The sequence below is a fragment of the Ceratotherium simum genome, chromosome 33 (assembly GCF_057802395.1).
Source record: "Ceratotherium simum simum isolate JZ-2026a chromosome 33, ASM5780239v1, whole genome shotgun sequence".
Classification (NCBI taxonomy): Eukaryota; Metazoa; Chordata; class Mammalia; order Perissodactyla; family Rhinocerotidae; genus Ceratotherium; species Ceratotherium simum.
This window is the reverse complement of record NC_141932.1, coordinates 9,456,832-9,472,219: the sequence shown is the minus strand read 5'-3', so window position 1 is coordinate 9,472,219 and position 15,388 is coordinate 9,456,832. Positions and strand designations below refer to the sequence as shown.

Sequence of the window (15,388 nt, the reverse complement as noted above, 5' to 3'; positions counted from 1 at the left end):
CACAGGGCTGCAGGTCACAGAAAGTTTACTAGCACTTAAATCAGAGGGTCTGACAGGTGTTGGAAACACATCTGTAGTTACACTGACAAAAGCAGGGATGTTATGGTTAAATTGCTGGATTAAAGGACAAGTCATTGATTTTAACACAATATTTTGCAACATCTGAACCCACATACATGGGGTAGCCTCACTCACACTGGGTGAGCCAACCTGGATATCTGGCTCAAGGGATGGAGGTTTAATCAGCAAAATCAAATGTGTACCTTTGCCTTTTGTCTTCCGGTAGTGTTTCTACAGCTCTCTGGGATCAAGTAAATGTTCCTTGTTTTTATTTTTCATTACAAAAATTTCATTTTCATTCGAGTCATATAAAAAATAGAAAGAATTCTTAATTCCTGTGTACCCACCACCCAGCATCAATATCATCCCTTCTATTCATCAAGAGTATTTTTGTGATTGAGGGATTATGAGATAAACCAGTGATCCTTGGGTTTATGTAATCTGATGCTGAGTGTAGGACAAGTCTTGATGGCAAAATGCCAAGATCACCTGAATCCATTCAACAATGGATTGGGCCATTGTTGTGGAGACTATCAAGGAGACCATCACCAGATAAATCCTCTACAGATACATCTTCAACATGCCAGTTCTCCTGAAAACCCACTGCCAATTTTAGGGTTGTTACCTGTTATGATAGGATGGGGAGGTAAACTTGGAGGGGCCTGTACCACGTAGTGATAAAAAAATCATAGAAAACTTTAAAATATTTATTCCTTGTGACATGGCCTTGGCATGCTTTTCCACCAGCTCCCACACTGCTGATAGTCAGCATAAGGTGAAAAAAGGTTAAGATTCTGTAACTCATAATAGTCTTCTCATTGTTATCTCTTCCTTGCACTCCAGACAGGCCATAGCTACTAAGGAGAGACCTGATGGGGTCAGCAATATGATTGATCATTAGCTACCAGTCTCACATCACAGTGAAACAGGATTGAGTTACAAATGACAGAAGGCCAATGAGTTTGCCAAGCAAGAGGTAGTTTATTTAACAGTCAATCTCACAAGATCAAGTAGAGACTTTAAATATTTGAGTGAGTTTAGGTTTAGAATTAAAATGTAACCTGGAGAGAGTAGGATAACACTTCATTGTTATCCTATAGCAGTTACTTCCCTGCAAATAGGGTTTGAGGGCGAATGTGAGAGATGGAGAGTGAGCAAGGATGAGGAAAGAAGATGAATCAGATATTTTCCACCTTTCCAGTGGAAAAGTTCTTCCCACTGAGACCCCTTTTCTTATTATGAACATGTCAAGGGGAAGTTGAGAAGTACTTATCTCACTGTAGGTACAGTGACTTTCTTGTTGGAAAGTGGTTTGGGGTGGGAGCTGGTGAGGGACAAGGTGTGCGAAGACTCCTGATACACTAAAATGATTTAGCTGCTCACAGGTAAGAGTCTCTGTCTTCAATAGTACAGTGCCCTAGTCAACTTCCTGGGCTTTACACTCAAGACAATGGAGAGCTCCCAGTCACTCCTAAACAAATCCTTTGGAAATGCAGACAGAACAGGAGTGTTTAGATATCCCTAAAAACTACTTAAAATCTCTAGTCTTTTGCTAACCAATATGTCACACTGTACTTGAGATTTCATTATCACCCCTCATACCCCCAAGATTCTCAAACCCTCCCCATATGCAAGACTGTTGGTTTCTGGGTTTGGAATGTAAAGTCTGTCAGTGTCCCTGGGATTAATGTTAGCCCTTCTTATTTCTGTTTTTTTTTTTTTCTCATGCTATATTGTATTGCTTAAGGTGCATATACCAGCTTGTCTACATTGCTTACTGAAAATATGGAGATAGATGATTTACGCTTCTTCACAAAGGCTGGTTTTGGCGATGTGACCAGTGAGCATAAAAGACCTCTCAGCCAACTTATGCCTTGGTTCCCCTGAAACTGAGATACTGCACATATATTTTGGTGGCTTGTGATTTGGAGACGAGTAGTGTTCTATGTGACTGAAGAAGGTCCCTGCAATCTGTGCCTGCATGCTGCAGAACACTTTGATGTTTTCCTGTGTTTTATTTTATTGTTGTTTCTCTCATGCTGCATTGTAGTTTTTGTCTTTTTTCAAGTTTATGTAAGTGTAACCCATGGAGTCTCAGGAGTCCAGTCAATCACCTTAAAGTGGTGACTGCTGTGGTTGCAGTTCCCCCATTTTAATGCAAAAAGGAAACTTATTTTTGTAAAATTAAAATGAAGCCCATCATATGTTAGAGTTTAATCTTCATTTAAGAAAAGAATTTATGAGACTTTCCAGCTACACTCTAGAAAGGGATTAATAAAAACATCTCCAGAGGCCAGCCTCGTGGCCTAGTGGTTGAGTTCGGTGCACTCTGCTTCAGTGGCCCGGGTTCGTGGGTTCGGATGCCAGGTGCAGACCTACACCACTCATCAGCCATGCCATGGCAGCAACCCACATACAAAATAGAGGAAGACTGGCACAGATATTAGCTCAGGGCTAATCTTCCTCAAGCCAAAAAAGAGGAGGATTGACCACAGATGTTATCTCAGGGCAAATCTTCCTCAGAAAAAGAAAAAAACACATCTCTAAATTTTGGCAAGGTCTGGCCCCATGGCATAACGGTTAAGTGCATGCGCTCTGCTGCTGGCGGCCCAGGTTTAGATCCCAGGCGCACACGGATGCACCACTTGTCAGGCCATGCTGTGGCGGCATCCCACATAAAGTGGAGGAGGATGGGCATGGATGTTAGCTGAGGGCCAGTCTTCCTCAGCAAAAAAAAGAGGATGATTGGCATGGATGTTAGCTCAGGGCTGATCTTCCTCACATAGACAAAAAAAAGGAAATTAATAAATAAATAAAAATAAATCTTGGCACAGCCTCTTTCAAAGGGAAGCACACCTTGTGCAGTATGGGGGAAACAGAAGCTTGTTTTATTTGGCCTTAGGAACAAGCCACATTGTCCAATCAAGCAATACTAGGACTAAAGCTAATACTAAATTTCCATCTTCTGATAGCAGGGGCTATCTCGCAACTGTTTAGAATTCAAAGGGGTATAAAACCTGTGAAGTGTCATTAATTTCAAGTCCTAAATATCTGGCTGGTTTAGAAGAAACAAAACTCTTTATAAAAAGAAGATGACTTCTACTTATTTCATCTCATCTAAGATACTTTTGGTTGTTTGATGCACTGTTATTTTAAGTGCCAAGTTCTCCATTTACATATGTTAAGTCATCAACTGTATGCAGCATTTTAACAGCATTGTTTATATATGGGACAAAATTTCCCTCTTAGAGTCAATGAAAATGTTTTACTCAAGAAAGGCTCAAAATCTTCCAGGCCCATTTACTAATACCAGCAAACAGTGGAGCGGGAGGAGGGCGGGGGCAGATATTCAGGATTTTATTAAGATTTCTTACTGAAATAGTGAACCGTGTAGTTCAGTTACAATTTATGTAGCATTATAATGACACAAAGACTCAATGCAGATATTCTATGGAAAAGGTTTATGGACATTTAAGCACATGGACCAAGGAGTCACAATTGTTATGCTAATACATGCAATTCCCAAATATGAACAATCATCTTTATAACAAAAATAGACACAAAACACTTATTATCACATAGTTCTGATATAATATTTATTTACATATTTAAGACTTTCTATAATGCTGCTTATTATGTCATAATTGCAGAAAATGACTTCCCTTACAAAATGATATCCATGAAAGCATGATTCCCCAGATTCTTTAAAGCATAGAATTTTTTCCTTATTGTCAATTCTCTGATACCAATGTAGCTGAATTTCACAACAACATCCCCACAATCAATACATACAGAGATGTTCCTTCCTATTTGTTCCCTCTGGGCTGCATTCAGTTGACGTTTATTGGGAAAGGTATTTCCTCCTGTCTGGCATTCTAGCCAGTACCATTCTCTGATAAGTAATGAGGTGTGAATTTGAAAAGAAAGCATGTCCACATCTGCTGCAGTCTCAAAGTTTCACTCCTATGTAAACTCTGGTGTAATGAGCTATTCACTCTCAATGACAACTTTTGGATATTTACTTCATTCATGATTTCTCTCTTCTATGAGTTTTCTGATGTAAAATGAGGCTGAATTTGTGGGAGAAAGTTTTCCAACAGTGACTGCATCCATAAGGTTTCTCACCTGTGTGAGTTCTTTGATGTATAATAAGATGTGACTTCTGGGCGAAAGATTTCTGACATTCGCTGCATTCATAGGGTTTCTCTCCGGTGTGTGTCTTCTGATGTAAAACGAGGCTAAACTTGATAGGAAAAGTTTTCCCACATTCACTGCATCCATAGGGTTTCTCTCCTGTATGGATTCTCCGATGAATAATGAGGCTAAACTTGTGAGAGAAAGTTTTCCCACATTCGAGGCATTCATAAGGTTTCTCTCCCGAGTGAATTCTCCGGTGAATAAGGAGATATGACTTCCGGCTGAAGGCTTTGTGGCATTCACTGCATTCATAAGGTTTCTCTCCAGTGTGAGACCTCTGATGAATAGTGAGGTGTGACTTTTGGGTGAAAGCTTTCCGACACTGACTGCATTCATAGGGTTTCTCACCTGTGTGAGTTCTTTGGTGTAGGATGAGACTAAACTTGATGGAGAACGTTTTCCCACATTCACTGCATCCATAGGGTTTCTCTCCTGTATGAGTTCTCCAGTGAGTATTGAGGAGTGACTTTACACTAAAGCCTTTCCCACATTCACTGCAGTTATAAGGTTTCTCTCCTGTGTGAGTTCTCTGATGTCTAATGAGCTCAGATCTCTGGATGAAGCCTTTCCCACATTCCTTGCATCCATAGGGTTTTTCCCCTGTATGAGTCTTTTGATGTAAAATGAGGCTAAACTTAAGGGGGAAGGTTTTCCCACATTCATCACAACCATAGGGTTTCTCTCCCGTGTGAGATCTCTGATGAATAATGAGCTGTGACTTGTTGCTGAAGCTTTTCGGACATTCTCCACAAGCATAGGGTTTCTCTCCTGTATGAGTTCTTTGATGTAAAGTGAGTTGTGACTTATCACTGAAGCCCTTCTGACATATGCGACACTCAAACCGTTTCTCTCCTGTGTGAGTTCTCTGATGCTTATTAAGGCTTGACTTATCAGTAAAAGCTTTCCCACATTTATTACATTCATAAGGTTTCTCTCCTGTATGGGTTCTCTGGTGTAAAATGAGGTGGGACTTTCGGCTGAAGGTTTTCTGACATCTACTGCAACCATAGGGTTTCTCTCCCGTGTGTGTTCTCTGATGCTTAATGAGGTCTGACTTCTGGGAAAAGGCTTTCCCACAGTCACTGCAGTTATAGTGTTTCTCTTCTGTCTGAGTTTTCCAATGTTTAATAAGCTGTGTTTTATGTCTGAAAGCCTTTACACATTCATTATATGCATTGTATTTTTCTGTGGTATAAATTTTCTCATGCCTAGTATAAAGAAATAATTTTTTATATCCATTAAGTTCAACTTCATTTCTTTCATAGCTTCTATTCTGAGTAATGTACTCAAGATTAGGTTTCAAATGTTTCCCAAGTATGTCAAAGGTATGAGATCTTTGTGCTAAAGGCACATCAAGGTTTAAGCTCAGAGAAGATGTTTTTCCAAATGCATTATTTTTGTGGTGACTCCCCAGAGTTTCAGGGTTGCCTTGGTTTTCTTGGTGCCAGTCTATCTGATTATTAACTTGCCAGGTGTTGTCTAGAAAGGAGACCAATGAATCCACAATGACCATGTAATAGAAGGAGTAGAATCTCATAGAAAAGGCCAAGGAGAGAAGAGGAAATGAGACTGTGGGTATATAATGAAAGTCTGAGACATTTATAAGTGGAAGGAGGAAAAAAATGGATAAACTACAAGAGGTATGGGAGATACACAAAATGAGAAGAAGAGGGGAGAATTTATGAATGCCTGAGTATGTAAGAAAAGAGAGCTATAACCATGGACTAGGGAGATGGAGAGAAGGAGAAGGCAGGTAAACTGAGGATGCCAGGGAGAAAGATTAACTAGGAGAGCAAGTTCCAAGGTGAACTAAGGAGGGATCTGATTAGAATACATAAAAGAAGGAAATGTATTCTTTCAAAAACCAAGCAAAAGAGTCTTAATATGGAGAGATTAAAAAGTCGAGTCAATATTAAGGTATGTGGAAGCTCATGTCAACTGTTCTGAGTCACATTTAGAGCTTAAAAACGTCAAGATTACTCTAAATGACATTTCAGAGGTGCCTCCCTATTTCTGACCAACTGAGATTTTACTTCCATTTATTCCCCATGGCTGGTTTTTCACTCACCTGGATGAATCTGAGTCTGGATTTCTTCCTCTATTATCCATGGCGTTCCTTGCTCCATCTGGTAGAATGCCTCTGCTTTGGTAACTTGATACCCTACTCAAGGAAAATTATAGACAACCTATGGGCCCAAATACTTGGGCTACAAGGCCTCTGAAAAATGGGGAAGATTACATTTAAGGGGCTGAATACTTTGAATCTTGGCCAAGTAAAGGCCTTTTTCTTTGGAAGTGAGAGAAAAATACTGTTAGCCAGAGATGTACTAAAATCTATGATGTATTAAACACAAGTCTAAAAAGTACGGCTCTTGTAAGGCTCCATCCCTTCATCATTGAGAAAGGAAAGGCAATTGATTCCCTACATTACCCCAGGAAAGCTCTGCTTACCCACTGATACTAGGTTGCTATAATTTTCCAACATCACATCTTGATACAGGTTCTTCTGAACGGGGTCCAGGAGCTGCCACTCCTCCTGGGTGAAAACCACAGCCACATCCTTGAATGACAGTGACCCCTGTAACAGAACATTCCTATTCATTCTAAAGGGATTATCATTGGTTAATACTATAAAGATAAATGGGAATTTCTTATAATAATTTTTCCCATGGTAAGTATTTGACTGCCTTCTGTATAACCAGTTTTGCATTATACTTTGTACAAAATACTAATTTTTTAGTTAAAACATCCTATCTCTGTGCTTCCATCCAATCATTCACTGACTCACATGTTCATTCATTCACAAAAGCAAAACAGAATATAGCATTCTTAAATCCTTTAATCTAGAAACCATTTACAACCCATGTATATGCACCTATATGTCAGACATTGTATTAGGCAATCCTTTATGAATAAGACTCACTCCTACCCCGAAGGAGCATATTAGTTTGCAAAGAGAGAAATGTAAGTGCATAAGAGTACAATACACTTTTACGGGGCAAGTAAGAAATATATGCCATGTGGGCGCCAATGGGAAGGAAGAAAATTATAAAGGTTAAACTTCACTGAGGTGAATTTGGAGCTAATTCTTGAGATCAACTTTATGTTTTACAATGAGTTGCAGAGGGGAGAGGTGGCATAGCATTCCAGAAAGAAGTAACATGAACAACAGCACAATGAAACAATGAGCATTCAGAACACTGCAAATGTTTCTTCTGAAGTTGTTGTGAAATTAAATGACTGAATTTAGAGCAGGTAGTGCACATTGTAGGCACTCAAAATTTTCACTTATTATTATTTGTTATTTATATGCTGATATGGAGAGATTTCCAAGGTACAGGATTAAGCGCATATAAGTTACAGAAAAGTACATAAACTGTAACCTCGATTATGACAATGTAGATTTTTAGCTTCTGTTCAGTAAAGGGTTAATCCAGCAGCCCTGGCATGCCCATGCCCTGCACGTTCCAAAGAAAGGCCTCTCTTCAAGAAGACTAGCCCTTGACTTGCTCCTGGGAGAGAACCTCTAAACCCCTGTAATATCCAGCCTGATAAAAGGGTTTTCATATTCCTGAGGCCCTGGGCTATGCTGTATCAGTTTGACTTCTGGAGGGCTGCAGACTGAGTAGCTAAGGTCAGTCATGTATGCTGAATGCCTGTGTTGACTGACTCCCAATAAAATCCCTGGACACCAAGGCTCAGGAGAGCTTCTTTGGTTGGCAACACTTTGCACCTGTTGTCACACATCATTGCTGGGAGAATTAAGTGGTGTTCATGCTACTGGAAGCCTCCAGATGAGTAAGCGGAAGCTCATGCCTCGTCTCTCCTGGACTCTACGTGTCTTTGCCTTTGCTGATTTTAATCTGTATCTTTTCACTGTAATAATCCATAACTGTGAGTATAAAAGCTTTTTTGAGTCCTGTGAGTTGAGTCCTAGAGAATCACTGAAACTGAGGATAGGCCAGGGACTCTCAGCTCAAATTCATACAAATTCACATTTACATATATAAATGCTGAGAAGTGAAGTCAGAAGAAAACACATAAAAGTTCTTAGATTGTTTACCTTGAGGGTGGTGGAAAAGGATTGATGGGGAACTTTTAGGTTTTGCTCTTTAACTTCTGTACTATTTGAAACTTTGACATTGAGAATACTCTAAGCTTCAATAATATAATTGGAAATTTTTTTAAATAGAAGAAATAGGTAAGTATTGACTATGTACTGAGAGTTGATGCTGCATTTTTGGGTGTGAAGAGATTATGAAGGGGATATTCTAAGATTTTACTAGTAAATCTAACTTGGAATTCTTTGCTAATCAATATAAATTGGAATTTCTCAACCTCAGCACTATTGACATTTTGGGCTGGATAATTCTTTGTGGTGGAGGCCCGTACTGTGCATTGTAGGAGGTTTAGCAGCATTCCTGGCCTCTATTCACTAGATCCCATTAGCATCCCTCCCCAGTTGTGACAATCAAAAATGTCTCCATACATTGTCCAATGTCCCCTGGGGGAACAAAATCATCCCCAAATGAGAACCACTGATTTAAATAAAAAACTGAATTTTGAGGGCTGTGTGTGGAAGACCATTTGATGGTCATAGAATCCATCCATTCTTCTTGATAATCCAGGTTTTATCCCTGGATAAAGTTGGACCACCAAGAGGCTCTAATTTGGGCAATACTGTTTTGAAACCCTGAAGCACGCTGATCACTAAATGTGGCTTTGGTATGACACCACTGGTTTATCTGAGGACTACTGAGAAATAACCAAAGGAAAGTTATCACTTTATTTATTAGTGGTTTGCTATTGAGGGCACTGAGCACTACATGATCTAAATAATGATCCATCACAGAAATTTCTTCCTACTCAAATGACATGAACTATTTACTTTCCTAGAGGACCTTTCTCCTTAAGGCAAAGCAAATCACCAATGATTTTTTATTATGGCCATGTGGTAGATTATATTTCCCAAAGATGACCACAATAGTATTTCCCATTCCAAAAAACCTTCTGCAAACCTTCTGCCACACCTCCATCAAGAGATGGAGCCTATTCCCCTCTCCTTGAATCTGGCTGGTCTTAGAGACTTGCTCATAACCAACAGAATGCAGCAAGAGTGACAAGTCATAACTTCCAAGGCAAAGACAGAAAAGGCTGTGCACCTTCAGTCTGGTTCTCTCAGAATCCAGCATAATGCTGTGAGAAGCCCACACCACATGGGGAGGTCATGCATAAGTAGTCTGGTCAACAGCCTCAGTTTAGCCTAGCATTTGAGTCATGCCATCTTGAATAGCAGACATGGGAATGAAGAAGCCTCCAGATGATTCTAGTCCCCATACTTTTAAGTTTCCAAGCTGAGGTTCCAGACATCATGATGTAGAGACAAGCTTGCAGTAAAAGATTAACACAGCGAGTCTGGGTTGTCCACACCTAGCACATGCCAAAGAAAGGTCTGGCACTTGCCTGTTTGTGGGAAGTAACCTCTAAGCCCTTGAAATATCTTTGTTTACCTGCGAGCCTTGGGCCACACCAGATAGTCTACGCTATCAATATGATTTATGGTGGGGGCCTTGGGCCACACTGTAGCAGCTTGACTTCTGAAAGGGGTGGAGACTAAGGTCAGCCATTCATGTAATCAGCTTTGCCTATGTGACTGACCACAAATAAAAACTCTGGACACTAAAGCAATACTCAATGTGTGTCGTTACACATCACTGCTGGGAAAATTAAACACTGTCTACAAGACTCCACTGAGAGAGAACAATTGGAAACTTTCACCTGGTGTCTCCTGGACCTGGCCTTATGCACCTTTCTCTGTTGCTGATTTTAATCTGTATCCTTTTGCTGTAATAAACTATAATCATGACTATAACAACATTGCTGAGTACTGTCAGTTCTTCTAGCAAATCACTGACCCTGAAGGTGGTCTTGGGAACCCAAAAATATCCAAGACATCACCATGTGGCTCACTTCCTGACCCACTGAATCCATGAGGATGAGGACAATAAATTTTCACCACTAGGCTTTGGAGTGGCTTGTTATGTAGCAATAGATAACTGGAACAACGAATACTAGAGACGAGTTTGCAGCTCAATTTTATTAACTATTTAGAACCTCACAGGATATAATCTATGTTCTAACTTTAAATGATTGTATACACATATGCATTCTCATTGCAACCTGGCTGTGAAGTTGATCTTTTGTCTCAATATTTCTTCCTGAATTCTGACATTTATCTTTTCATGCTGTATCTGGTATAGAGTAGTATTCATAAATATTGAATAAACATATTCTTTTATTTATTTATTTATTTATTTATTTATTTATTTAGCGAGGAGGACTAGCCCTGAGCTAACATCCGACACCAATCCTCCCCTTTTTTCTTGAGGAAGATTGGCCCTGGGCTAACATCTGTGCCTGTCTTCCTCTACTTTATATGGGATGCTGCCACAGCATGGCTTAACAAGCGGTGTGTTGCTGCGCGCTCAGGATCCGAACCTGCGAACCCCGGGCCACCACAGCAGAGCATGTGCACTTAACCACTGCGCCACCAGGCCGGCCCCAAACATATTCTTTTAATATATGTATTATTAAACCTCCTCAAACCTACTGGAAAGCCAAATGGAAAATAAACGTATAGAGAGACAACTCACTTGGGACTTGAACATTTTCTGGAGCCCTTGGACACAGCCAGAAACTCTAATATCTGCTCTGTTGTTGATTCTGGGCTCTTCTCTGAAGCTCTAGTTCAAGGTCTCTGGTCAAGGATATAGTGTTGATCTTGGTACTTTCACTTTCTTCCCTCATAGGAACTATTTTATCCCAGGAAGCCAGGACCTGGGGAGGACAGAAATTCACTGCTGTAATAAACTGTAACTGTGAGCACAACAGATTTTTTTGAGTTGTGTGAGTCTTTATTTGTATGTGTGTATGTATTTTAAATATACACACATATATAAATATCTAAAATTTAACTGTGTTTTCTTCAGGGGGTAGGCTAATATGATATGCTAAAGAAAAAAAAGTAATACATATTGCCTGATGGTTTATTTTACAATAAACATATAATTAGTTCATAATAAAGAAATACAAAGCTTTCTTCATTATATTATGTAATTTTACCAAAATTGTACTCAAACCTAAATCTACATTTAGAGAAAGACTGTTATAAAGAAATAGGGGGGAAAAAGTCAAATGAGAAGTTTTTAAAAGCCAAAAAAATCCAGAAAAACAGATATAAATACTGGAATAATGCTTGCTAACCTGTCTTGGGTACCTGCTATGTGCTAGGTACACTAACTGTCTGAATAATTAGTACTGACTATTTTTTTTAAACAAATGGGAAAAGAATCTCAGAGAGGTTGAGAAACTTGCCCAACTTCACACAGGAAGTGGCAGAATATGGATAAAAACCTGCCCATATCCAAAGTCCATACTCTTTTCTCTGAGCTAAACTTACCTGCAGGTGTTCTGACTGCTTACCTGGAAAACCTACAAGAATCAAGTGAAACACATTAGAAAATAAGAGTTCAGTAATGAAATGAAAGATAAAATGCTCAGAAATGAAAGATAAAATGTTTTTAAAATTAGCTCCTTTTATACCCACCAGAAAATAAAAAATAATAAAAAGTTCAAGGGAAAGAGAAGCTATTTACAAGGGTAGCAAACATACATAGGCTCTAAGAAATAAACCTAACAAGCAATGTCCAGACCTATATGAATATTTTAACATGTCATGTCTATCCAAATTATTGCAAAACTTCAGTCAACGTTGCAAGGAGATCCACAACATTGAATACTATGCAGCTACCAACAAGACTTTGTACCAAAAGTCAGTAATACTAGAACAATTTCATCATACAAGGCTGTTTCTTTTAAGAAGCAAATTACAAACTACATATTACAAACTACATATGCAGTGTTATCATATCTTTGTAATAAAATGAGTCATAGAAAAGGAAATATACCAAAATTTTTAAAATGTGTATCTCTGAATATCAGGATTTTGGATGTGGGAATGTCCTCTCATGTATGTAAGGACCAAAAAGGGAAGATCCCAGAGAAATATGCAGTAAATTTGGAGACCAGAGGGCCTGACACCACATCTTTCATAATAAACATTTTACCTTAGATTTGTTTAGACCTTGATCATTGCAAAGCATTTTTCATTACTGTGGAGACAGTGAAAGGAAGAGGTGATTTAGAGGACAGAGGAAGTTAGAAAGCAAGTTTTGAAGAAGGCACTAATATAACCTATGAGAAGTCAATGAGCCTTAAAACCCCAAAATGCAGACACTTGTCAAGCTCCAACTCCCATAAATCTCTCAGGTGTCAATGCTTAACATACCCAAAATATGGGCCACCGGCTACTTCAGTTCATACTTCATGAGTTCCATCAGATTATCACTGGCCTATTCAGACCCAGACCCAAACACTCAGACCCCCATGACTCTCAGTGACCATTGGAGACCCTTAAACACAAGAAATAAAGCTGCCCAGGCAGCTATCAACAGCACAAGGCCCCCCTATTTACTGACCACCCTCAATGGCCCCCCAATCACTGACTTCCTTTCCCAAACACTGACCTAAGCCAAAAACATCAAAAACACTGAACTACCCACCAAGGATGTTTCAGTCACTGACTTCCCTTCATGGACACTCCCATTAGTAAACCCTCCCACGGACGTCCCTATCACTGACGGTCACTAACCTTCTTCCAGGAATGCTCCAGTCGCTGACATCCCCCCCAAGGCCGTCATAAGAACTGATCTTCCCCCAGAAGACTTTTTCAGGCACTGACACACCCTCAAAGACACCCCAGTTCCTGACTTCCTTCAAGGACACCCCAATCACTGACCTCCTGTCATTCGCCCCCCTTCACTGACCTTCCCCTGAAAGAGGCTCCAACCATCGACCTATCTCCTAAGTGCATCTCAATCACTGACCCACCCCCTAGGTCACGCCAATCACTGATTTGCCTCCAAGACCGCCCAGGTCACTCACCCCCTCCAGAGGCTACCCGAAGCCACTCCAATCTTTCTCCAGGCCACTCCAATCCCTGACCATTCCTCTCCCTCAGTCACGGAAGGCATCCCCGCCCCACAGCGGCTTGCTCGTCTCAGGGACTCCTCACAGCCCTCCCCTACCACAAACCACAAATCTCCACAAACCCAGCTCAACCTGATTCCGCTCCCAAAACGGGAAAATGAGACCCCTTAACAGAGTCTTCGCGCACCAGCTGGGTGGGTAGAAAGAGCCACGGTCCATCACTTCCGCTTCAGACTCAAGAAACCCTGCTGTTCCACCTCACTGGTCAAGTTTAACCTCTGCAGCACCCGAGTCTGCAGGCTGCCAACCACCACCCCGGGGTGTCCTTCCACAGACGAAGATTCGGTTCAGCTTTCGGGTCCTTTAGACAAAAGACACTATGAGAGAGTATGGCGGCACCCTGTTAGCGGATTTATGCGGGAGCCGCCATCTTGGAAGGCCGTCCGTACACTCCCTTTTCCTGCCGAAGAAAACGTTTCTTGTCCGCGTTACGTCAATCACTAGCGCCCCAAATGGGGATGTGCGTGCCCGTCTATGCGTGACCAGGGTTCCATGCCCTTCAGCAAGGCGCACCAAGCCCAAAGATGTCCGTCTGCGCTTTGCCGCTGGTAGGTGCGAAGCAGCCCAACTTTACAGTGGGCGCGGCCATCTTGGAAAAGGTGCACATATCCGTACAGGAAAGGAAGTCGACCGAAGCGGGTTGGGAGCAGGTGGAGCTAACGCGGGGAATGCTTCTGGAGAACAGTATAGGGTTTGAAGAAGCCAAGGTGGTACGGAGAACGCAGCATGCCTCACTGTGGGCAAAGAGTAAGCAAATTTAGTTGAAGGAAAAGATCTTCTCCAACCAGGATTGGTAGTGGGGTTTAGGTGACATCACCAGGGCGAAAGGTGAAGGGAAAGAGCTAGTGGGAGGGTAGAGCTAATAGACACGGCGGGGCTATACTTTTAACCAAGGTGGAGAGTGGTGAAATGGGAAAAAATAGAAGCCCAGAAATGGTAGAAATTTTTGTGCAGGCTTTATCTCAGCTCAAATGTTTTCACATATAATTTCTAGTGAAGAAATTATTAGAATTGGAAATGTGGAGTCGTGGAGTCAAAGAGAATGAAAAATTTTAATTGGGTAATTACAGATTGTTGTCCAAAAATGTTCTATTAATTAATACTTTACTGGCTGCTATCTTTCCTCCCCCAAGAACTCCAACTTAAAACTAATGGCTGTTGACTGAAATAAAGAGTCCAGATAATATTAGTGAAGGAGTTTATTCAATAATCAGTGTGAGGAGTTCGAGTTCTGGGAAACAGTTCAACAGAGTGCACTGATGGAACTGCTCCAAGGTGTCTGGGTTTAAGTCCAGCTTATATCTCTTTTACAAACAGTGTACGTGCGAAAAAGAAAAAAACCTTACAACTAATTTTCATTTATGTCAAAAGTGATAGAGTACATCTGGTTTTTCTCTAGATTATACATTAAACATAACCTAAACAAGAATTTCTTGGCCTCAAACAAGGCCTAGGATGCTGATGTTATCTATGTATGGAGGGAGGCAAGGACCAGGGTCATTAACTATTCTTTCAATCTCTAAGAAATGCAGCTGGGTATGTAGGAAATAGGTACCCTTTATCTACCCTTGTTGCTGATGTCTCCAGCTGGCGTCCTCAATCATGAGGTCAGGAATTATAAAATACATTCTTAGACAGGCCTGCATGGCTGCTTCACAGTACAACATGGATTCTTGTACTGACTTAAGCCTATGCAGTTTGTTTGTTAGATTTACCTATGAGACCAGGGAGAGGGTCCCAGATTTTGTTCACATAGCTAATTTTTATTAAGTATATACACAGTTTTTCTTATTTATTTATTTTTTTTGTGAGGAAGATTGGCCCTGAGCTAACATCTGTTGCCAATCTTCTTCTTTTTGCTTGAGGGAGATTGTCCCTGAGCTAACATCTGTGCCAGTCTTCCTCTATTTTGTATGTGGGACACTGCCACAGCATGGCTCGATGAGTGGTGTGTAGGTCTGCACCCGGGATCCGAACCCACGAACCCCAGGCCGCCAAAGCGGAGTGCATGAACTTAACCACT

General features: G+C 40.8%; 1 protein-coding gene across 2 annotated transcripts; it reads right to left on the bottom strand.

The window, feature by feature from the left end:
• Positions 1-1,030: 1,030 nt before the first annotated feature.
• Positions 1,031-14,084, bottom strand: LOC101391875 (uncharacterized). Of its 2 annotated transcripts, XM_087422048.1 has the most exons (5): positions 13,493-14,084; positions 10,911-11,094; positions 6,709-6,835; positions 6,326-6,418; positions 1,031-5,736 (listed from the first exon to the last, which is right to left on the bottom strand). In XM_087422048.1, the coding sequence occupies exons 2-5, from the start codon at positions 10,923-10,925 to the stop codon at positions 4,088-4,090; spliced, it is 1,884 nt and encodes a 627-aa protein (XP_087278174.1). In that variant the 5' UTR covers positions 10,926-11,094; positions 13,493-14,084; the 3' UTR covers positions 1,031-4,087. The 2 variants fall into 2 exon arrangements, with proteins under 2 accessions (XP_087278174.1, XP_087278173.1); XM_087422047.1 differs by lacking the exons at positions 10,911-11,094; positions 13,493-14,084 and having other exon boundaries at positions 6,709-8,387.
• Positions 14,085-15,388: the final 1,304 nt, after the last annotated feature.

Excerpts from the sequence above, each read along its gene's own strand:
- LOC101391875 (XM_087422047.1), bottom strand. The coding sequence starts at position 6,967 with ATGCAAAACTGGTTATACAGAAGGCAGTCAAATACTTACCATGGGAAA. Across the intron at positions 6,419-6,708 it reads TAGCAACCTAGTATCAGTGG|GGTATCAAGTTACCAAAGCA; the intron begins GTAAGCAGAGCT and ends TTCCTTGAGTAG. Across the intron at positions 5,737-6,325 it reads CCAGACTCAGATTCATCCAG|ACAACACCTGGCAAGTTAAT; the intron begins GTGAGTGAAAAA and ends TCTCCTTTCTAG.